The sequence below is a fragment of the Aulonocara sp. 'chitande type north' Nkhata Bay genome, linkage group LG6, assembly GCF_057382095.1.
Source record: "Aulonocara sp. 'chitande type north' Nkhata Bay isolate Kocher_YH1m ecotype deep benthic linkage group LG6, A_spYH_male_GT1.1, whole genome shotgun sequence".
Classification (NCBI taxonomy): Eukaryota; Metazoa; Chordata; class Actinopteri; order Cichliformes; family Cichlidae; genus Aulonocara; species Aulonocara sp. 'chitande type north' Nkhata Bay.
The window spans coordinates 11,970,240-11,993,297 of NC_141349.1; the positions used below are offsets into that span (position 1 = coordinate 11,970,240).

A 23,058-nucleotide genomic window follows, 5' to 3' on the forward strand; every position below is an offset into this window, starting at 1 on the left:
ACGTCTTTTCAAAATCATGTCATGTCAAGCTGTGATTGGCCAGTGATGCAGAGACAGCTTCAGCGATTGGATAACTCAGATATGTAGCGTACATACAGCCTGTTTTGGCTGAGCTAGATTGAAATGTTATTGTGTCCATTAAAAAGTACTTATATGGGCTTCAGAGATAAAACATAAATGAAATACAGGCTAGATGCAGTGCCATCAGGGGTCTGTAGTTGTTGAACAACTTACCTTATTTTGTACTGTGAACATGATATATGTAAGTTGTGTAGCTGCATAACATATTCTCAGCTGTTGCATTATTATAAAGGCATTGGTCTTATAGTTGCACCAAGCTGCCTCTCTAGGTTTGTGCTTTCATAGTTTTCATTTATGACTCATAGGGTGTATAAGTCAAGCTGATCCCAGGTCTGTTCCTATGGGTAATTTACCTACAGTAAAACTGCAGTGAAATATTCATCTCACTGATGCAACTGTACACTGTAAACAGGTGATGCAAGGTAAGCATCAATGAGAAATCTAATGCAAGGTGTTACTGAACTGCCTGTACGAAGTTTAAAAAGGGTAACGCTGTTAGGGAATATGAGCCTGCAAAGCCATGAAAAACACTCGTTTATACTAATTATCCTATATGTTTGTTAATGTTTACATATTCGACTAATATATGACATATATGCGAATCGTTTACCTTTATGTAATACCAACATAAAATTATTAGACAACCTCTGTACAAACTGTACAGTTGACACATTTTTTGCACATTATCCTTCGACTCCTAATGACAGAGAAGCTAACGTCATATCTGACTGTTATGTTGAAACACTAGTGTGAATAGAAGTGAATGTTCAGTATCGGAAAGACAGTTACTGATGCTCGCCAGTGTAAAATAAGGTTAACAGAACCGTCTCTGAAGAGGCTGGCCCTCAACATCTACAGTCTGACAGTCAGTGTACAATCCACTCAAGACCACTGCTACCTCTCCCAGTAGTGATTGACCAAAAGAGATCACACCAATAGGGAGGCTGGGAGGCCACAAAGGATCGATCGATCGATCTATCTATGAGTGTGAAAAATTTCCCTCACCATGTGAAAAATGGTATTTTAAGAATGTTTGCACACAGTCCAAAACTAGTAGTTTTAGTTTATGTGAGTTCATTCATACCAAATATTGACAAGGTTGTTATAATTGTACAAATTCTATTTTTTTCTTACATACTGCTTGTTGCAGTTCTTTGCACATATATCTATAAATTACTGCACCAATATCACATTTTCATAGCACAATATAAACAACACTTTGCACAGTTCTGTATAAGACTGTTAAAAGTCTAGATTCTACTAATTAATCAGGATTATTTGTTAATAGATTTCAGCAAACGGTGGGTTAAATCAAACTGTGTTGTTGTTCAGCTCACAGGAGACCACATCACCTAAACAAATGAGAAGCTGAAAACAGAACTATGATAACAATAGAGCTGGTAAATACGTGACAGATAGAGTGAATTTGCATCATTTCTTTAAACGAAACAAAGTGTGCAAAACAGCACCTGGCATAAGATGTGACATGCAAAATAAAGAAGCAGTGTTTGTTTAGATGAGTCGAAGTAATTATCTGTCTAGAGTAGAAAGATTTGTTTTTTGGAATTGAAGCAAGTGCCCAGTGTATTTCACGCTGTTAAGACTTTGTAAGGTAATAATGTATCAGTGTTGTGTTTTAGTTATTTTTAGTATTTCGTTGAAATTTCAATTTGTAAAATATCTTCTGTTTTTGACAGAGCTCAACGCAGACACATGGGAAACTCCACGGCAGCGACTGAAATATTTTTGTGGTACTTCTTGCCCACAGTAGTGACTGTGCCACCACTAGGACTACCAACTAATGCTTGGGTCATTTACCTCCTGTTGCGCAAACCTGGTATTTGCTCTACCTCAGAGATCTTCACACTGAACCTGGCAGTAATCGATATGCTGTTCTGTATCACAGTCGTGGGTGAATGCATTAATCTTTGGTTTAATCAGTCAATGGAGGCCACTAGCTTCCTGGCGTGGGGTTTAAACCAGGGAGGGGGACCGCTTTTTCTTTGCTTTTTGAGTTTGGACAGCTACGTAGCAGTCTGCCATCCTCTGTTCTTTCTGCGGCTCAAGGATCCCAAACTGCAGCTGTCGTTATGCTTGATGGGGAGTGCCATCACTGCTGCTTGCTGCCTTCTGGTCAAAGTCTCTGCAGGGTATAAGTGGAATGTGATACTAGCAATCATAAGCTTTTCCACTGTGGTCGTAACAACCTGCAGCACCCTGATTCTAAAGTCTCTCCGCCAGTCAGGGCCCAGCAGAAAAGAGGTCCACCCAGTTAAAAAGCGAGCATTCAAAATAGTGCTGTCTGCGCTGGTCATAATCAACGTCCACTACCTCCCCCCCATTGGAGAATACCTGCTGAGGCAGCTTGGTCCCACTTCTTTCAAGCCCTATTCAGTTGTCACCTGTGTGGCCTACTGGATTCTCTCCATGAGCAGCTTTGTTCAGCCTCTGACTTTTCTCATCCGGACGAAGCAGCTGCCCAAAATCAGCTGAGACTAAAACTGATGCAAGAGTGCAGAGCGGCTGATAACGTGATGGAAAAGCTGAGCTGCAACCTGCACAGTGATCAGCAATATCTAAAAATTCATTTTTAACCATAATACTAAGTTGTTGGTATTTTCTGCAGTTTAATAAAAATCTACTGGTAGCTGCTTTATGCCTTTAAATGCTTGAATGCAAACCTGACATTTTTCTCTCTCATGTCTTTGACTCAGGAACAGGAAGTAAATTTGTCAATAACCACGATGAGCGTCACTGGATGTACAACAAGTACAACAAAGACATATTGCATTGTTTTATTTTAGAACTCAAATATCCAAATTTGGCTTACAGACAAAAATGTAGTCATATACTCTGCAGAACACTTTAGGGCTCCGTGTGAGACGAGATTTCTAAAATCCAAATAGAAAACAAACGTTTTTTATTGTCAATCAATCGATCAATTTAACATTTGAGGATAGAGAAAATGAACCTGATTGATCTACCTAAACCTTAACACTGTTCAAATAAGAGGAATGATACACTCTGAGGTGTAGGCTCTAGGCTCCCATCAATACTTACATTTTTAAACAATGCTTCAGCAAATGTGAGTCTATTAGACACATGTTGGAATGTTTAGTTATGCAAAATCAAGCTATTTAAGGATTAAAGTGAAAACTGTAAGTGAACATGTTAAACACATTTAACAACATTAGCGTGTATTATTGCGTGTATTGTATTGTCTACAATGTTCAGTTTATCTATAGCCTGCAGTACACCAGGAGAGTGGTTATTAAGCTTTTTAGGAATGTAAACAATCATTTATAAAACAGCCATCAATGCAAAAATATATCTTCATTTCACTTTAACATTACTTTTTGAAAACATGTGTTAATGACACTGTGTCTCCTTTGTTTAACAACTTGTATATATCAGCATCTATTAAATAGACAAAACACAAACAATAATAATACTTCTGAAAACCTGACCCTTTGTTAAGTTATCCAAATCTGAACTGCTTGAAATCAGGAAGAACATTTCATGTCATTCTGTAAATGATACTTTCTCTCATCTTCTGTCAAAATGTACAACAAATAAAAACAAAAATTCTGTCATTGTGTGAAATTGTGTTTTCTGGGTTTTGAATGACACAATCCAAAGATCTGACATAATAATTGACAATAATTCAAAATGATTCTCGAGCTGGTCCTACAAAATGGACGGAGCAAAAAGAATTTGTAAAAGAATTTCTGTTTTATGCATAAATAGCACTTTTTTCTATCCTGGTTAAACATTTCATACAAATGTAAGCATTATGTACAGAGTAAAAAACAAAGCTGTCATGGCTTCAACACGACGTCTGTCAAAGAGGTTAGAAAAACAGCTTTTCAAGTATTCAAGTACCAGAAGGAAAATCCACACTGATGTGTCAAAACGTGCTGAAAGGAAATGTTACCAAGCTGCATATTTTACCTTTCATAGTGATATGAAATTACATTTTCCTTTAAGAACATCAAGCACTGCTGATTAGAAAACATTCACTGCTGCCCTCTGTGTATTTCCACCAAATAACAAAAAGAAGAAGCACAAAACAAAACAAAACAAAACAAAACAAAACAAAACAAAACAAAACAAAACAAAACAAAACAAAACAAAACAAAACAAAACAAAACAAAACAAAACAAAACAGTGTTTTCAACCTGTTCAGGTATCAGGCAACATATGTGACTGAGCGCTAGACAAACTAGATTATTTTCTGTTTTAATTGTAAAAACATAAAATACTGAGACTCATTTGGTCTAAGATGGAAAGATGAATAAAGCTGATAACCAGCTATAGAAACCAGGACAAGTAAATAAAATAAGAGACTGTTTCTATGACTTGTCACTGTGCCACTGAGCAAGGTGTTGAACACTCAACTCCTCTGTGGCTTCCCAGCAACAAAACGGAAAGAGATGTTATTTTACCAGAGAACTCTCAGGTGGGATGGAGCGCTGTACACATGCAAAGTAGGAAAAAAAGATTGTTAATAATAATAGTTTGTAATAAGAAAAGCTTTAAAAGGATCTTGTGGCACAGTCATATAATTGAAAGCAAGTTGCCAGAACCTTAAACTTCCATGTAGACTTTTGTCAAAGCAAAAGCAAATGTGCACTGCACAACAAGGATCGTGCACGTTTTTATCCTTTAATATTAAGAGGTTAGAAAAACCCCAGTAAAACACAGCTGAAACAAAGAGTTGTGCGTGTGAACACTAAAACACTTTTCAGTAGCATTTGGCCACTCAAGTCACTCCGAGTGAGTCTGAAGCCTCACGTGGTGGCGATCTTTCCGTGCACACGGAAACGGTAAAGACACGTATACTCGACGTGACCCCAGTTACTGAGAACTCTCAGCTCCACGACTCTGTAAACCATGTCGCTCGGATTCTGTGTGAGGCGGAGAAGAAAAGAAAAGATAGGAAAGAAAGTTAAACAACAAAATCTAAGTGTAAGGGAGAGCATGCAACAAACACTTATGATTACTACACTTTATACAGAAGCAGAAGTAGTCTGCTCGTGCTCTGTAAATATAATGAGCGGTAAATATTAAGATGGGCTCATTTGAACTCACAGGAATCTTAAACGTCTGCGTTGGCTCTCCATACTCATTGTAAGTGAACGTCCCCAGCAGTGTTCCTTCTTCTGTGTCGTTTTCCATCCCCTGGAAAGAGACAAATGGCACCTGGGTCAGATTTCAATATTAAAATTGGCTTTATGTCACTCTCAAAGGTTTTCTTTGAGACTTAATTCCATACAGTACTCCTATATTAGGTCCTACGGTTGATAAATGGCAGATTTAGATCATCCACATTTAAAAAATGACAAGTGAAATAATAAACAAGTCAAATTCATGAACTACAAATATCAGAAAAGTTACAATTTGTAGCTATCACATTGTGCCGAGGCTTTTTAATAGGAAGTGGAAGAAAATGAATGTAATAACTGGCAGGTATGCGTGTCTGTCAAGCAGAAAACTCTGCTGTGGGAAATTCAGTAAAAAACTGCAGCTGCTCAAGGTTACACTTGAAGCTGGCTCCTGTGCTAAAAAGCGCAAATTTACAGCACAATGGTACAAAGGTAGTTTTGCCCTGCAGCTACTTTCGGCCTTTACAACAAGTGTATGGAGTGTATTAACCTTTAACTGTAAAGGCTTAAACTTAGAGATGTGTGTGCTCTTTTGGTGCCTTTGGTGGATTTTTCATGGAATTATCTAAGCTGCACGGTTACTTTTACAAACAGCTGTGGTCCAGTTAAGGTGAGTAAAACAGTCTTAACAGTGTTAATCTCTACATGATCAATGGAATTTTTGTCTTCAAACACCTGAATAAATTTCCAGACAAAGCAAAACTGATACATATGAAAACTCGTATATGCAAACTGATATTTCTCTACTGTTTCAATTCATATTTCAGAAGATTTAATATCCATTTAAAAATAGATAAATACATAAATAAAAAATATTTTCATGTCATGGTTCAGGCTGTACAAGGTTAAGATCCAGCTTGCAAACCATGCTTGCTAGCTTTCATCCATATACATTTAGTTCTGACACCAATAATGGAACATGGCAGAGGCAAAAATGCTAAAGCTTTAAAATCCAGTGTGTGCTGTCACCGTGGACAAATGCAGAGCGTGTGTTGTTACTTGAGTTATTGCTGGAAATGTGATCACATGTGTACTGTGTGCAGTTCAATCTGATGTTTTGGTTAATTTGTGTAAGCATGTGTACTTGAGAACCAGCATGACTTAGCAGCAGCTTTAAATGTCTCAACCACAAATGCTGCCTCTGAGGTATAATTTCACATCTTTACGTCTGACAGATATTGTAGTACATCTGTATATCCTAAAAAGTACGTGATGCTCTGGCTGAGGACAAACAGACCTGGTGGGTTCGCTCTTTCCTTACCACGAGTACCCTCCCTGCTCCCTCCATGTATCTATGTTTGAGCTGAGTCATTAAGACCCACGAGCTCACAAACTCTCATTAATGATGAACTGACTGCTGGCTACTGGTTATTTTCCTGCTTCATGTTGACTTGCAGGCAGCTTTTTCTTTTCTTTTTTTTTAAGCAAGAGCAGGCAGTCATGTGTCCCCACACTGTTTCTACACTGGAAGCACTCACATAGACTTCAAAGTCTTTGGGTGCTGAGTCAATTCGGCCAGTGGGAGAGTTGTAGCGTGGTAGGTGGTCCAGTGTCACATGAGTTATCCGTATGGGGTGGGACAAAGAGATCACAAGTGTTCCCTGGACACCATGAAACGCCCAGCATTTCCCTGGAAGCAGCACTGGGTAACCCTGGGGAGGAAGACAGCGGGAGATGTAGTTAGTAAAAATGAAAGGGCTAACAGTCTAAAGTGAAAAGCCCTGAGGGTAAAATGACAATGAGGGAACAGATAAGCAAACTGATGGTCATTGTACCTGAATGACAGTGCGCGGGCTTTCAGATGGATACCAAAGAGGGAAACCAAACAGGGTCACACATGCTGAACGAATACGGTACGTCTCTGAACACCTGGTACTGATCACACTGGCACCTATACACACACACACACACACACACACACACACACACACACACACACACACACACACACACACACAGGGCAATAAGAGTTCTGAAATGTTTTTTTTAATCTTCTATATGTTATAGAGTGTAAGATTAAATGACAACAATCTTTGCTGATGACTGATGACAAGATGCATGAATGTCATTTAGAATAATTACAGAAGACAAATCAACACGCAAATAAATTAAACAACCAATAACTAAATATTTAAAAAGTGTTTTTTTGGGTGCAAAAACAGCAAACACACACATGCACACACTGAATTTTAGCAAAAACAATTTGATCTTTATCCAAACATTCCTGACCTTGAGTCTCCAGGGCAAAGTCAGCCACTTTATCAGCCATGGGACGTCCACAGTCTGCGCAGCTTCCACTGCTGCTGAGCCTGATTGCATCCTGCTCCTTATTCACATTCACAAACAGAGTATACTATTAAGTATTGACAGGTGTAACAACTCATATCTAGCAGCATAAGCGCACACACACACACAGTTACTACTAGTTACCTTGATGCGGTCAGTGAGCCACTTCTCCATGGCATGTTGGAGCTCAGGTGTGAGGTGATTGTGTATAGGTGTGTTGGTAGGATCAGGGCAGGGGGCTGGAGGAGGCATCACCTGGATGGATGACAACTCCTGGGCCAACTGCAAGAGAAAAGACTATGCATAAAACCCAGGCAAAGTTCCAGACTGCATTCATTAAGCTTCGGTTGCTTTAAATATAGATAAGTTGAACCTATCAGGACTTTTACCTTATTATTCTGATCCTCTAAAGCTTGGATTCTGAGGGTGAGGCTGGCAGCAGCAGTGCTGCTGTCTGACTGATAATCTGCCATCCGGCTGCTCAACCTTGTGACCTGCTGCTCCAGATGCTGCCGACTGTCGGAGTCTGTGGCCTCAAGCTTGGCCTTCATATCGCGCATTTCCAGCTGGAGTCTCTCCTTCATCTGTTAGAAAAAACAAGTGAAGGAAAACATGACATGCTGATAGGTGAAGTGAGCTCATAGATACCAGGCTGTCTCTTTCATAAATTTTAGATCTCATGTTTTAAAGCCAGGTTTTTAAGTCATATATGTTCATCCTAAAAGCTAACCATGGTTACCCGTTTATCAGAAAGCCTTTTTGTTGTTTCTAAACCTTAAATCAAATTAAAATTTCTTTAAAATAAATTCTCTTCAAATCAGAAATTATGCCTTTGGGGAATTATTCAGCAACTGTACTTCCCGAGTGCTTGTAGGTTAGTAAACAAACCTCTGCATTTGCTCTAGATGTCAACCACTAGATGTCACTCTAGCATACCTGAGTTTTGACCCTGTTACTATTAGCCTGTGTTCCTTTCTGACATCCGTGGGCAGAAGCTCTACCACCCACAGGGTTAACCAGAAAGAGATTCTCTCACCTGGGAGAGAAGCAGCTCCTGCTTCATCTGCAGCTCCACCTGTAACAGATGCAACACATCACTTTCACCTCAAAATAGATCAACATGCAAGGTCTCAAAGTAACACCAATGCATTTATTTTAGTTTTCCTTTGTTTTATTCTGATATGGTTAGACAGCTTAATTTTTGTTTGTGCATGTGCGTGTGTGGAGGGAGGGTGCAGACTTTTTTACTCCTGACTGCAAGGAAATGGTTTGTTACCAGAAGACGTTGCATCTTTTCATCTACTACAGCAGACACAATGGTAGGATCCTGTTTGAAAATACAAAAACAACAAGCTATTACTGCAACAAAAAAGAACCCAAATTTTCATACAAACATATTAAGAGTCTCATAACAGCAAGCTTAATCAGAACAGCTATTACATTAAATATATTTTTGACCTTTAAAAATGCTTCAGAATTGACTGAGAGGTCCCTGAACCGGTGAACTTCTTGAAGGACTTACAACTAAGTCTCAAAGTTTTGATCATAAACATCATAAATCCCATCCCTTGTTGACTCTGTTTAGCTGGTTAGAGAACAGTGGGGCTCCAAAGTGTAGCGCTTTACACATTTGCAGGTGGCTGCATTTGGGTTTGTGTCAGGACGGGTAACTGGTGCAAAATATCCTGTGAATCAAACATGTGGTGCTGCCTGCTGTCGCAACCCCTTGTGAATAAGAGAACAACCAAAGGTAGCTTGGTAAGAGAGAAATGACATTGATGAGAGTGTCGTTGTTCTCAAACTGTAACTCTTTTAACTGAGAATGTGATGCACTTATAAAGATTTATAAAGAAAATACAGTAAAAAGCACCTTTCAGCAGCTCTCTTATTTCCAATTCATCACCACCACAGCAGGTAGCTTTGCTGGCTGATTTTTGATCCGTCATGATCCCCCAAGGGATTTGTGTCTCCTCTCAGGATCAAACTGCTGATCTTTCACTTTCAATTTGTAAACCACCCACAGTGGAGAAAACAGACTCTGTGAACCTTTAAAAATCCACAAATGTGTGCTGGGAAAATACTACACTAGCAAATCTCAAGCTTGGGCCGCCATGATACCAGGTTACACTGAAGAAAACAACAATGATTGCTAACAGTCAAATTCATCTTTAACTCATTGTCTGCTTTTTTTTGGATAAATGAATAAAATTTAAAATACAAGTGCACGGATATAGTGAGACAGGACTATCAATTGCATATAAACAAACAACTACACAATGATTTATATCATTATTACCATTACTTAAACAATATCAAGATTTCATTTAAAAATATGTATTGTATTGGGAGCAAATGGCTGCCTCTGCCATCTGTTGGAGTTCTCTCGGTATTATTGGATTTGAACTTTACACCTTGAGACGACTGCTGCTGTGGTTTGGCATTGTTAAATAACCCCTCGTGCAGGCCTTGAAGATTTGAGCTTGAGCACTATTATAAAAGTTTGTCATTTATAATTAATCAATCTACTTAGTCACTCAGACAGTTAGATTGATCCATCACCCATCAATCTAACCAGCAAGAAAAACAGTCAGTTGCAGAGCCCTACCACCACAGGTTTGGAATAGATGTTGTTGGGTTGGGCAGGAGGAGGAGTAGCAGGCACAACAGGCTGTGTCTGTGATGGGCTCTTTGTGACATTCATGCGGGTGATGAAAGAGGTGAGCAAGGGAAGGAACAACCAAAGACCTGGAGAAAACAGAAGGGATAGTTCCTGAACAACAGCACTCAGAAGCACACAAAGCAAGATCACCCAACTCTAATATTCAACAGTGAAAGCCTCTTGTAGTGACTGACATTTACAGTGACTCATACAGTCACAATGAGGTGGAGAAGGGAGTAAAACCCCACCACATGATGCAGGGAGCAGACTAAGCAGTGCTGCTTTGCAAGTCTAAGAACCCTCTGCGGCAGAACCTACCACGCCTACTTTTGAGGGGAAACCCCAAGCTCATAGAAGATTACTGTACTGTCTTCAGGAAAGTAGATCAAGCAGAAAATACAGCGGCTTTCTGAAAACACAGAATATATTCGATTTCGTTTATGTTACTTACATAAAAGTAAGATGAGGAGGAGGAGGAGAGCCACACCACAAGCCTTCTTCATGCGACTGCTGATTAGAGAATTAGCTGCGGGGAAGAGAAGGAACGTTGATTTGCAGGGATTTTGATAAGCTAGAGCCAAATCACATGCAGCAACTAAGAAAAAGTATGTAGGATCTGTATATAATGCACAGGCACATGTAGATCCATACTGAGCTTCAGCTACAAGAAGTAACAATGATCATATACAAACACCATACCTAACGCTGCCACGTCATGTGTTTTTGCACATACTGTCGCACCGAGCATCAGGGCTGAGTCTGCCAAAAGAACAAACACGAACAAAGAGATTATTACATGGCAGCGCAAAGACACGCAAACACAAGCAAACTTCAACACTCACCGCTAAGGCTGTTGAAGGCACTTTTGATTCTGCTTCTGTATCCGGTATTGGGATCCCCAGTGTTAATGCTGACTCTACCAGTGCTGCAGGGGGCGGCCATGGGCTTCCTGTAAGTACCCTCAGAGGACGAGTACCCTGAGCTGTCCACGCCACTCTGACTCAGCTCCTTATGGCTGGGTCTAAACTGTAATCCTGGCCTGCTAGAGCTGCAGTGCCCTGCAGGAGAGCTGTTTCCTGGAGATGCTGGGTGGCAATGAGGGGGTGTCTGCCTCGGGGTTGATGATGATGATGGGGTCAGGGCAGGCCGCGGGGTGGCTGTGGATGGGGTGAAAGATACGGTCCTCATGACAGGTTGGCTCTCAATGGTTAATGGAGATGGGACTAAGAGCCAGATGAGAGAAAGAAGCAGAAAATGAGATAAATAAATTAGGTTCCTTACACCAATACTCCATCTGTGTCCATTATTACAAAGAGTAACTAAATAATTGACAGTCAGTAAAATACCGATAAGGGGTTAGAAGTAATCCAAAGCTTTGTTATAGGCAACAGTTTGGAAACTTTCTCTTTAACCTACTCTGAAAACTTTCAGATTGTGATATTATGTCATTACCACTTATGCACCGTCGCAGCATACTGACCTGGAGTGACAGGTGTGTCAGGGGCAGCGGAGCTAGTATTGCTGTTGGCTCTGCTGGAGGTACGGGAGGCGGGCTTGCGGGTCCCGGCCTTCTTCTTGAAAACCCTGAAGAAGAAAAAGTTGGTAAGAGAGAAAGGCAGGGTTACATTACAGACTGACAATCAGAATGTAGAAAAAAAGCTTCAAGCACAAGGGCACAGAAACCAGTAACTTACTTAACAGGGTTTTCACGGTAGGATATAGATATGTTGGTCACGCTGCTTGAGTCAGATTCTTCATCTGAATTATAGTAGCCACCAGAAACCAGGCGAGAACTTCTGCGAGACATGACTGAAACACACAGACAGGGAAAGATAGTAAGTCTCAATTTACTCAATATACATAACAGAGTTACTGAAATTGGATAATCCCTGTAATCAGCAGACCTAGTCAGAGCAGTGGAATAGGATTTTAGTGTGGTGTTTTGAAGTCCACAGCAAACACTGCTGCATTGTGTTTAGATTGCTTTCAGCTACTCTTAATACATAATCCTTAGGCCTACATAAAACTGCAGTTTTCACCTACAGTAACCTCATTTGCCAGCTTAATTTAGATAGAGTGAATACACCATCGCTAACCAAGAAATTGCCCACAATATAATTAGTAATATAATTAGTGATTGTGCCTCTTCTATATAACTTAATATGCTTGGCTTAAAAGTTAGAAATCATCTGCAAGAAAAAGATGAGAAAAGATAAACTGTGACTGTCAATGTACAGATACTGTGGAAGACTTCAGTGTTATATGTGAAGGTGTAGAGTAAAGCACAATCAAACAGTTTCAAGAATTAAAGACAGTTTTAAATATGAAAGACATATAGAACAGTGATGTAGTAGGGGGCTAGTAGCTTTCCGCTAGGAGTCAGGTCCAATTCTGAGCCACTGAATTGGACCTCCCACAGAAGTCTGTGGTGTTGTTGCCCTTTGGAGCATTTTTAATTCAACTTTCTGACAAACAACTTGCTGCGTGGTAACCATCAAATAATCTTTACTCCAATACGCCTCTGGGCACAGCTTACTAATGAAGCTTGCTGATAAACTCACCCTCTTATTCAAATACACCCAATTCTAGCTCCAGAACACACAGAGACTGAATAGTAAGGCTGGGCCATATCATACCGTTCACAGTAATACCGGTATAATGTTGGGCAATGATAAGAAAATGAAATATCGCCATAGAATATGGGTAAAACGCGCATGCGCAGTGCCTTTGTTTTCATACGCACATGGCGGAAAAAGCGTGCCGGTGACAGAGAATGAGAAGAGCAAAAGCGGATCGTTGAATAAAACGGATGAATCAGAATTGGTTTGTAAAAATGCTGCAACTTCACTGGTGTGGAACTGGTTTAGCTTTCGTCCATCAGATACACAACAGAGCACTGTTTTTGGTAGCGCATGCTAGCGGGCCGCCGTTATTACCGTGGTGTTTGGAAAATACAGCACACTTAAAATCAATCCTTTGATTTTTCTGAAAATCGACAGAGCCCCTTATAATCCCGTGTGCCTTATGTATGAATTCTGGTTGTGTTTACTGACCTTGAAACGATTTTATGTGGTACACGGCGCTCGAAAATCTGTCAGACGTTTTAGTACGACTTTGCTAAGCTACGAACCCGCACCGCTTGATGGATTGTTGGAGCATTACGGCTATCGTAGGCAGGAGCCTCGCGGAGTGATATGTACTGTGCTTCAACATAATATTACCATATTGTGTGTGTATAACCTCTTTTTAAGTTTTGTGGATATTATACATGGTTATGCTGAGGATATGCCGGCCAATTTCCACTGGAAATGCCTTTTGGTTAAACTGTCAGCAAGGCATTTGCATTTGCACTGTTAAATTTTTATATAACTTTAATGCACATAAAAAACAGCTGCTTGTTTAAGTGAAAATACATTGATGGTTTTTTTTTTCACTAATAAAGTTGTGGAGTTGTAAAGTGTTTTGTCTAGTGTCAATTATATCGTCAGTTAGGGCTGCTCAATTAATCGAATTTTAATCACGATTACGATCTGGGCTTTCAACGATCATTAAAAATGACTGAGCCGATTATTAGCCCCTCCCTCATTTATCCGCGACACCTTAAAGGCCGGTCCGTGAAAATATTGTCGGGCATAAACCGGTCCGTGGCGCAAAAAAGGTTGGAGACCGCTGATTAAGAGGACCCGAGGGAAGCTCGGAAAGCTAAGCAGAAGTTATTTGGAGAGTGACTGCCGTTGGTTGAAAAGAGAGTTTAAAAAAAAACTTCAGTGGTGTTGCACACTATTTTATATTATTTTTTTAAAGTCATTGTTAACCCTTTAAAGCCGGTCAGAGCAGCACGCTCCGTTTTGCTCCGTTTTGCGTAACTATTTTTAAATCCCTGTAGAACCTGAACCGTGTAAGCTAGCGCAATAATTTGTTTTGCATATGAAACCGGAGGAGTTGTACTTACATCTTATGACATCAGCTTGTCCTCGGTCACGGTTTCGTTCCACATATAGCTTTGCAAAAATTGCATAAAAAGCGCTTGCAGCAACAAAAACATAATATTCCAGAAACACGCTTTGCCGTTCCTATCAGCTGTTCGTAACACTTCCCACAGTGAAATGATGCACATGCTGTTTTCTTTGCAAATTTGCATCATAGGATTGTTTTTTGTTTTTCCTGCAATATATAAAAATTGCTGTATCTCCAAAATAAAACTATGAAGACACTCAAAATAAATTTCCTGTTGTTGTAAACTATTTTTTGCAACTTTATTGTATTTAAAGTTTTGAGGGATAAACCTCTTAAATTTCTCCAAGTAGAAATATATGTAAACAAAACAAAAGCGATTTTCAATTTTTTTTGTAGTTTATTGCACTTTTTTGCAATTAATGTAGTTACTATGGACTTAATGCATACATATTAGTAAAATATGGGCTATAACAGTTGTATAGCAACTTGAAATGCTCCCACAAATGGCACTACAGCATGTAAAAAAAATAATATAAGCTCTGGTGGACTTGGTTCTATAGTAGGTCTTAAAGGGTTAAATAAATATCGTCAAATAATCGTGATCTCAATTTCAGTGAAAATAATCGTGATTATCATTTTTGCCATAATCGAGCAGCCCTATCGTCAGTTATATCGTTATCGCAAATTTTCAAATGTATATCGTGATAAATATTTTTGGTCATATCGCCCTGCTCTACTGAATACTATAATGCCAATTCAAATTCAAAATGGGACTTCACAAACCAGTGAATGACTGCAGTGGCTATTTCCATCTGCTGTGTCTGAGCAATGTTTTCTTTCTTTTTTTTTGCTTCGGTCACATTTTTTCATTTTCACATCAACTTTTCTCTCGTTCATTTCATAAATATCTCTACGGGGAGTCAAGAACTGGTGACCCCAGTAAGTCAAACTGGCAGCTCAATGCATCTTTTAGGACTTGCATGTTTCAGTAATGATATTTCCTGTAATCACATTAAATAAATAAGACCATATGTTCACCTTTAAGAATGTGGCATTATTATTACAATAAAACAGTAAAGCAGCAGCACAGTGAAACGCACAGTAGCAGTAATAGTGATGCGGTAGTTGTGGTAGAAGTAATATTAGTAGTATGTCACTGACAGATGCTCTTTTGGTTAATCTTGGTTGCCTGTAATCCAGCTAATCGGTCCTGCTGCACAAACACTCAACAGCACCAAGATTTACAGAGTAAATATAAACCCCCCAAAAACACCATGAAGGCATTTGTACATGCAAAGCTTAAAAAACAAGGACATACACTTTCATTACGCTACAGTGCAGACACATTTACAGTATAGAATACATGATAGACAGACACACATGCACACACAGATGCATACCTTAACAGACCCCGCATACTTAAAGTTCAGAAAATCTTCAGAGACTATCACAGGTAGCGAGAAGGATCTGAACAGCTCTATGTTGTTACAAAACATCTATGAGGTTAACTTTCAGCACGGCAGGCATCGTAAAGATTATGTAACAAGCATCTTAAGCTAAGTGATCCCATTGGTCCACGATGTGCTCTTACAGTGCGGATAATTAGCAGCAGCTTTACCGCCTGACAGCTCCTGCAGCAAGTTTATTGTTACACATTCAATTCATTACAGAAACACAAAACACGAGCAGTGCTCTGACGATGGGGTCAAAACATTCAACTCCACATTAACCCTCTTTCCTGCTGCACATCACTGATAAGACCAAAAGAAGAGCACCAGTACATACCTGCAGCTACAGTTCCAGACAATCAGACAAAACGAGGCGTTCGACAGTAACAGGACGCTGAAAGTTAGAAATGCTAGCTGCACGGGGCGTTTCTCAGCTCAGTGACAAGTAGAGGCCCCCAGGAAATCCACCAGCCTTTAGATTCTCTCTGCGATCCTTTCTTTTAGCTTCTGACTGTTCTCATGAAAGCAGCCTTCCTGTCTCGGAAGTTTTAACGCAATCAGAGCTGACATCCAATAAAAGCCTTGATGTCATTAGCCGGGGATGCGATCACTGCAGACTTGTGCAACTGAAATGAGCGGCAGAAGATGACAAAAAGGGAAGCTGCGTCTGTGCATCTAACAGACAGGAAGCTGATGCACGAGGACACATGCGCGCCGAAACCCTCACTTTAAAAAAATGGGCGATTGCCTTGTTGTTGTTGTTTAATATAATTACTTACAAATCATGACCTTGCTTTACAAACAAACTTTGTCCAGCAAACATGCTCAACAACACCACACAAACTCTTTACATACTTTTTCTCTAGTTTTGTCACCCTCTGCTCGTCTGTTGATTCAAGACTCGAGGGGGTGAAAGACTGAAAGAGAGAAAAGAGTAAATATCAGCAGCCACACCGTTTTGATGTAAACAGCCAATAACAGCAACACTGTACTTGACGACGCCCTGCAGCCCCTGTGGTGGTTGCTACAGCCAGCCTGTTCTGTTTACTGTGAATAAGGAAAACACACCATCATACTGAAACTGCTCTGTTGCAGAGACAGCTACGTTTCCAATACATCTTTCCTATGAAGATGCATATTAAATCTGTTTATTTTTTGTAACTTGCACCTTCTTCTCTCTATCAAACAACCAGGCTGTTTAAATTTAAATTAGATGGAGGGGCTCTTGTAGCATGTGACAGGTAAGAGCTCTTTTTAAATCCCATCATGTCTAACAATCTAATCTGCAGATCCCATCATAAGAACAAAACAGAAAAACAAGGGTCATGTTTATTTAGACTAAACAGTGCAAGCAGCCTGGACCTGCTGCTGAGGAAACACACATTTACATTTCTTTCTTCTTAATACGTCAAGAGGCTTAAGCTAAGAGCGTAGAGAGGGGGAGTATTTTGAACTTAATTCCCCTAAAACCTCCCTTACACTTTAAGTGGCATCTCAGTGGAGCCTAGCTCAGCACAATTCTCCTCCTGAACATCACCGACCCCCACCCCACACAGAGGACACTGCTGCACCAAGATGTCCCTCCTCTTTTGCTCATTCCACTGAAACACTGCAGCCGTGTTTGACTGCGTCCCACATTCTTGTGTAGGTTTACTTTCCTTATTTGGGGCTTGTCGTCCAGTCCGCTTGATCTAAAACCCAATTACATCTTACAATAGTCTGTTCATGCTGTAAACTGAGAGAGCTGTTTTTGTCCTGGAATGCCCGCGTGACTGATTTGAGGCCTTTCATTTAATTTCTAAGCATCTCACTTCTAAAGAGCTGCTGAGAAAACATGTTCTGCCTTGGTCACCCTTGCACTGCTCACAGGATCTGTCATTGAGGTCTGATTCCTCCATGAGAATGTGCAGTATGGAAAGCCAATAATGTACAAATGTGAGGATGACAACATCCCCCCCCCCGTCAGAGACAGAGAAGCCTGATTCAGGTCCTGTGGGAATCAGGTGCAGAAAGACACAAAAGCGGCTTTTCATCAAGAATAGGCAGCACAAACTGCACAGCTCCCACAGAAATAAATCTGCCTCAATCATGAAGAAGGACAACAGTGACAAGTGCATCACATTCAGCCATTTAGTCCAAATGAAAGATGAAAAAGTGAAATGACAGAGTCTCCCAAACAGTGTGGAAATCCACCAGTTATCCATTTGTACTGTACTGGAATCATTTATAAACAGCTGTATAAAGAATTTGTTTTGGATGATTCGACACCAACAAAAATAATTCAAAAATGTCAGAATGTCAGAGTAAGAAATTCCCATATAAATATACTGACTCATATAATTAGTATAGTCTCTTAGAGTGTAAAACAAGTCAAAAGAAGCAGAAGAAGAAGAAAATTTACTGGAACAAAGCTCACACATCGCCTCGCCACAACATCGCCCTGCTCGGCTATGATGCCTGCTGTGCTACATGTAGTGGAGACAGTGGCGGTGGCATGAAGGGTTTGATATCAGTAAAGTCTGAATTACTTATATTTTTATAGTGTTCCTCGGGTCAACAGTGTTGTGGAAAACATAACACAGGATTTGATGATAGTAAGCAGGGCTCAACAATATGAGCATTTTTGCTTTCACAGTTTTATCTAAAAGAGACATCTGAGCAGTAAATTGAATTAAGCTCTGGGCTGTAAAAATATACCAGGGTCACCAAACATCTGGTTCAATAGATGAAAATGTGGTTTCCTGGATACGGCAAAACTATTACATCTGTGATAGGCCAGTATGTTGATTAAGCTGTAATAATCACACAAGCAAAAAACAAACAAAAAAACAAAAAAACACGTTTGGTATGTGCTTCAGTTTTGGGATCATGGCACTGCATTTTCACTGCAGTTGGCTATTCCAGTTCTTCCTGTAACATTAAGGCCAAAAAAAGCTGCTACTTTCCATTAAAACAGGTTCAGATACTATTCAAAACTAAGAATTATTATCAGGTTAGACACCCATTTGCGACAGCAATGATAGCAGCAGACTTGACACGGTACTACTGCAGACACACAGCCCCTCCCTCACTAACAGTTGAACCAGCTGACGTTCACAACACTAAACAACTCTTAAAGAGGAATTGAAGAGGCCAGTAAATCTCCTGTTACATCAACACAGAAGTATTAAACAGTTATTGTAAATGTTAACACACCCAGTGCCATACTTTTGGCATGACCTAGGAGAAATAATTACCCCTTTATAAAATATCAGTAACCTTTCACTTCACTAAGCCAATGTTTTAACCACTACGCTATGGAGACACTAATGACCCTTTTTTAAAATATCAAGTATTGTCTTGGGTGCAGGTATTTAGTTTGTCATAACAAGCCTACTGTTTATAAGAGAGAACTCTAAGCTAGTTAGTGGTTCATAATCAATAATCAGTGTGTTGCTTGAACTTTTTTCAGCTTCTGAAGTGGGGCAGGTCCAAAAAATTTTGAGAACCAAGTAACACACACACACACACACACACACACACACACACACACACACACACACACACACACACACACACACACACACACACACCAAACTTGTTTGTGTGTAAATGAAGGGATAAATGTTCAGTAAAAGTGGAAGTACTGTCCATCTTTCACAACCACTCCTGTTAGCATGCTAAGGCTGTCTATCAGCAGCTGATAACAGATGATTACAGATAAAGCCTCAAATGTCTGTTCCAGAAACCCAAGTATGCCGGCAAAAATAGACTTCTATATTTCAGTAACAGTATGACTCACAGGCTGTATAAAAGCGAGGAAATGTCATACCAAACTGAACTGTGCAAGCCAAATGGTTCAGGACCATTACAGCCCAAGCACAAGCACATGTAAAAACACATGTGAGCCCGTAAAGCTGACGGCAGGAATCTCTATTGGACAAAATCAAAGAGTGGAGATTGAGATGTAGCAGCATTATTTGCTCAGGGCTGGGCAAAGAGGGGCACTGTTTCACTGTCAGGACAGCGACAAAGAAGGAACGCTGACACGGCCTGTAACAACAAAGATGTAGAGGGTGAAAGGAAGAGTAAGAGCTGATGCAGACTGAGACAAAGACACTGAGACACAGGAGAGAAAAGAAGAGACAGAACAGGCAGAACAACAAAGATGAAAGCTTGGCTGGTGATGGAGAAGGTGTGAAATCACTTTTATGATTTCACACTTTTATGAATGACTGAAACAATTCAGAAAAAAGAAGAAGAAGAAGAAGAAGAAGAAGAAAGTGTAGAAATGAAGGGAAAATGGTACGGTAAGAAGGAGTGGGGGAAGAAAGGAATGCCGAGAATTAGTCTTCATCAAACCAAACCAGCCTGGCACATGGTTTGTGGCTAACATTAGTACCGTGCCAGTGAAATATGACTCACTCACAGAGAGCGGATGAGTCATCAGTGTGCACTGCCTTCTAACAAAAGGACCACAATCTCTTTGTAAAGTTTAAGGGGAGAAAATAATTAAGCACAGTTTTTTAGCTAAGTTGCTACCTAACCAGGTCTGTTTACAACAATGTGACCCAGTTAATTAATGTTTATTCTCTCAGTGTCTCTCTAAATAGTCTGCTGCATGAAAGAAACTTTATTGTCAGGGCTGCGAAGCTGTTTTACCATCCCTGCCCGAGACTCTCAGGCAGGCCCATCTGCTTTCTTCCAGCCTCACACAAAACTCATATATTTCAAGTAATGTGTTGAAACAATCTTTATTTTAAAGATCTTCTGAATTAATCTCCTTCCATTTCCATACTAATAATTCCAAATCAAGCCCTTGATTGCATAAAAAAAAAATCCCAATTTTAATTTTAACTGTAAAAAAAGTCCAACTTCCCTTACACTGAACAACAGCTGGATTACATGAACTGCGCTGATCCAAATTTGTCGAAATTAGGCTGCAGCCGTTTACAGAGTTTTCCTGCTGCCCTGTTTTTACTCGTGTCCAGTGCTGGATGACTTTTTTGGTTAAGCCGAATTATTGTTATCTCAGGATGGTGAGATGACCCCTGTTGTTCATAGTATTCCCAGAGTATTTAAATTTATTTAATAAAATATTAATATCTGGTGTCCCTGTATTAATTATTGATACAATGTTGCCAAAATCTCCCCCCATTTAATAGTAGCATTTATCTGTAATATAGACCGCTGCAGGAATGATGTGTTTTTCTAGCCCACCCTGATTTTTAACACATAATTGCAATCCCTAAAGTAAAAGACCAATGTTAGGTTAGAAAATTACTACATGACAGTTGTATGACTTCACTACGACCCTGTGCTCAATGTCTCCATGGTCCTTTGTTAGTGAACGCCTTTACAAAAACACTTAAGGCTTCAATATTCATGATTGTGTATTTATTGAAATACATCCTATAGATCAAGATATTGTGTGTTTTGATCACAAAAGTTAAAAGCCTCTAAAAAAATTAAAATGTTAACTTCAGGCTAAGGAAACCAGAAGTAGAAAATGCTAACTCATTTTGAAGCATTCTTCTTAAACTCCAGCAGGAGACAACAGCTCTGAGAGTAAAAAGAAATAAGACTGTGGAAAAGTCTATGGTAAACATATCTCAAAGATGCAACCACAGTAAACACTACACGCATATACTAATGATCTCAATCTGCAGTTTGGGGGCTTTTTGAATACAACACGATATTCATTTTGTAAACTACACTCTAGTTAAAAGCGATTGAGGATGATGAAGCAGGGTGTGCTTTAAAGATTGAGGGGTTGCTACCCTAGCAGAGTGAATGGTCCCTTGATTGCTCTGTCGGATCAAGCCCTCACTAGTCACGTCTAACTTAATAGTGTTTACATCTACTTTTTTACATACAGTCTATGATCCTTACATGAAATAAACAAAAACAAAAAGAAAATTCCGCAGGGATGATTTATGCACTTCATTAGATTTTGCAATACCTAAACATACCTTTACAAAAATGAATAAACGAATGAATGAATAAATAAATAAATAAATAAACTGTGGTTACATATTGAAAGACAATAGTATGATACCGTAACGACAGACAAGCCCAGTAGTTTTTTTTCTTTCTGGTGTTGTGATGTGGTTGATGTGAGACAAAAGATAAACACCTGTTTAGCCAGTACATGTAACAATGCTTCCCTACACAACACACTTAATATGGCAATAAGGTTAAAACATGTTATTTACAGCAAAACAGTTATCGCCAGTTTGGCCAATTTTGCACTTGCCTTTCTTAGACACACCCTCTGAGGGCCTTAAATATTCCCTGCATGCCCTCCGTTGATCGAAGTACAGAAAAATAATTGCTTTTTGTGAAATTTAACCTTTTGTGCACCTGCACCAAGCTCAGTATGGCTAAAGTAGCCCTCAATGCCCAAGCTCATGTTATGTATTGCTGTGGACAAATAAGACTAAATGCTACGCAAGTAATATATGGCAACTAATAATAATAATAATAATAATAATAATAATAATAACAACAAAATGGTAATAAGACATAAACACTCCCACATAAAGTTGTTAAGTAGTGGTCTTATGGGGACTAGCAGAGCAGCCTATGCAGAAAAGTATGGCAGGTTAGTTAATCACTCATTACAACAAACCAGTTCCGCCTACATATGACACGCTGACATTTAACTTCGCTGTTTAACTACATTCATCGCTAAATTAACACACATTTCCAGCAGACAGCTAACCCCACATGCTTTCAGAGTGAGCAGGAGCTGCAGGCAGCTAATGTTGACAATAAACTGTAGTCGCTAAACTCAACGGGCAGCCAACGGACAAAAGCATCCTGAAGCGCAGCTGAGATGCAGGGAGACACGAAAAGTCCAAAATTCAACCTTAAGAAACTGAAAAAACACGAATTACCACTTGGATTCCTTAACCCCGTGCCCGTAACTTACCTCGTTAAACTGTTTAGTCCGTCGCAGATAAATAATAATAGTACAAAAAAAAAAAAAAAACACGCCAACGAACAGCAAAGACGGTTAACCAGAAATATTAATCCGCACGGAGACTGAACTTAAACAAACATGCCCGTTTTGTTCAACTCTGTTCAGTTAGTCCCAAAATAGCAGCCTGGTTCATGACGAATTCCACAAGTAAAGTCTAAACCTAGATGGCATGACTGGGCTCAACAGACGCTTGCTGTGACAGCTCGGAGGTTTCACCGCAACAAATGTTGACAGCAGCGGAGTCAAGCTAGAGCGAAGAAGAGAAGCACTTCCGGTAAGGGTTTGCAAAATAGCGGTCGCCCAACGAAACAACGAAAATAAATGTAAATTCATTTTTTTTCTGCATATCTAACTTCCGAAAGAGAATATAAGTTTGACAGTGGGCTAAACATTAAAATCCATTTAAAGTGTGCTTTGAATAATAGACACCACATCCGTCTAGTTCTCTCAGAGTTGAGAGACATATTATTCTATGCATCCAGATTATCATTTGTTCTA

At 39.7% G+C, this 23,058-nt stretch overlaps 1 protein-coding gene across 4 annotated transcripts; it reads right to left on the reverse strand.

The window, feature by feature from the left end:
- Window positions 1–2,862: 2,862 nt before the first annotated feature.
- sun2 (Sad1 and UNC84 domain containing 2) lies at window positions 2,863–22,831 on the reverse strand. 4 transcript variants are annotated; one of them, XM_086294954.1, is made up of 17 exons: window positions 22,510–22,831; window positions 16,452–16,513; window positions 11,886–12,000; window positions 11,672–11,775; window positions 11,034–11,414; window positions 10,891–10,950; window positions 10,643–10,717; window positions 10,138–10,277; window positions 8,773–8,859; window positions 8,569–8,607; window positions 7,922–8,116; window positions 7,677–7,814; window positions 7,476–7,572; window positions 7,022–7,137; window positions 6,725–6,898; window positions 5,173–5,262; window positions 2,863–4,988 (listed from the first exon to the last, which is right to left on the reverse strand). In XM_086294954.1, exons 3-17 carry the CDS (start codon window positions 11,996–11,998, stop codon window positions 4,872–4,874), a joined length of 1,926 nt encoding a protein of 641 aa, XP_086151080.1. In that variant the 5' UTR covers window positions 11,999–12,000; window positions 16,452–16,513; window positions 22,510–22,831; the 3' UTR covers window positions 2,863–4,871. The 4 variants fall into 4 exon arrangements, with proteins under 4 accessions (XP_086151080.1, XP_086151082.1, XP_086151079.1 ...); XM_086294956.1 differs by lacking the exon at window positions 16,452–16,513 and having other exon boundaries at window positions 8,809–8,859; window positions 22,510–22,830; XM_086294953.1 differs by lacking the exon at window positions 16,452–16,513 and having other exon boundaries at window positions 22,510–22,830.
- Window positions 22,832–23,058: the final 227 nt, after the last annotated feature.

Bases quoted from the DNA above. Each gene is read 5' to 3' on its own strand.
- sun2 (XM_086294954.1), bottom strand. From the start codon at position 11,998: ATGTCTCGCAGAAGTTCTCGCCTGGTTTCTGGTGGCTACTATAATTCA. The intron at 8,608-8,772 runs GTCTGCACCCTC...CATCTGTTACAG, and splicing joins TTGCAGTCAGGAGTAAAAAA to GTGGAGCTGCAGATGAAGCA. The intron at 6,899-7,021 runs GTACAATGACCA...CTTCCTCCCCAG, and splicing joins GCCCGCGCACTGTCATTCAG to GGTTACCCAGTGCTGCTTCC.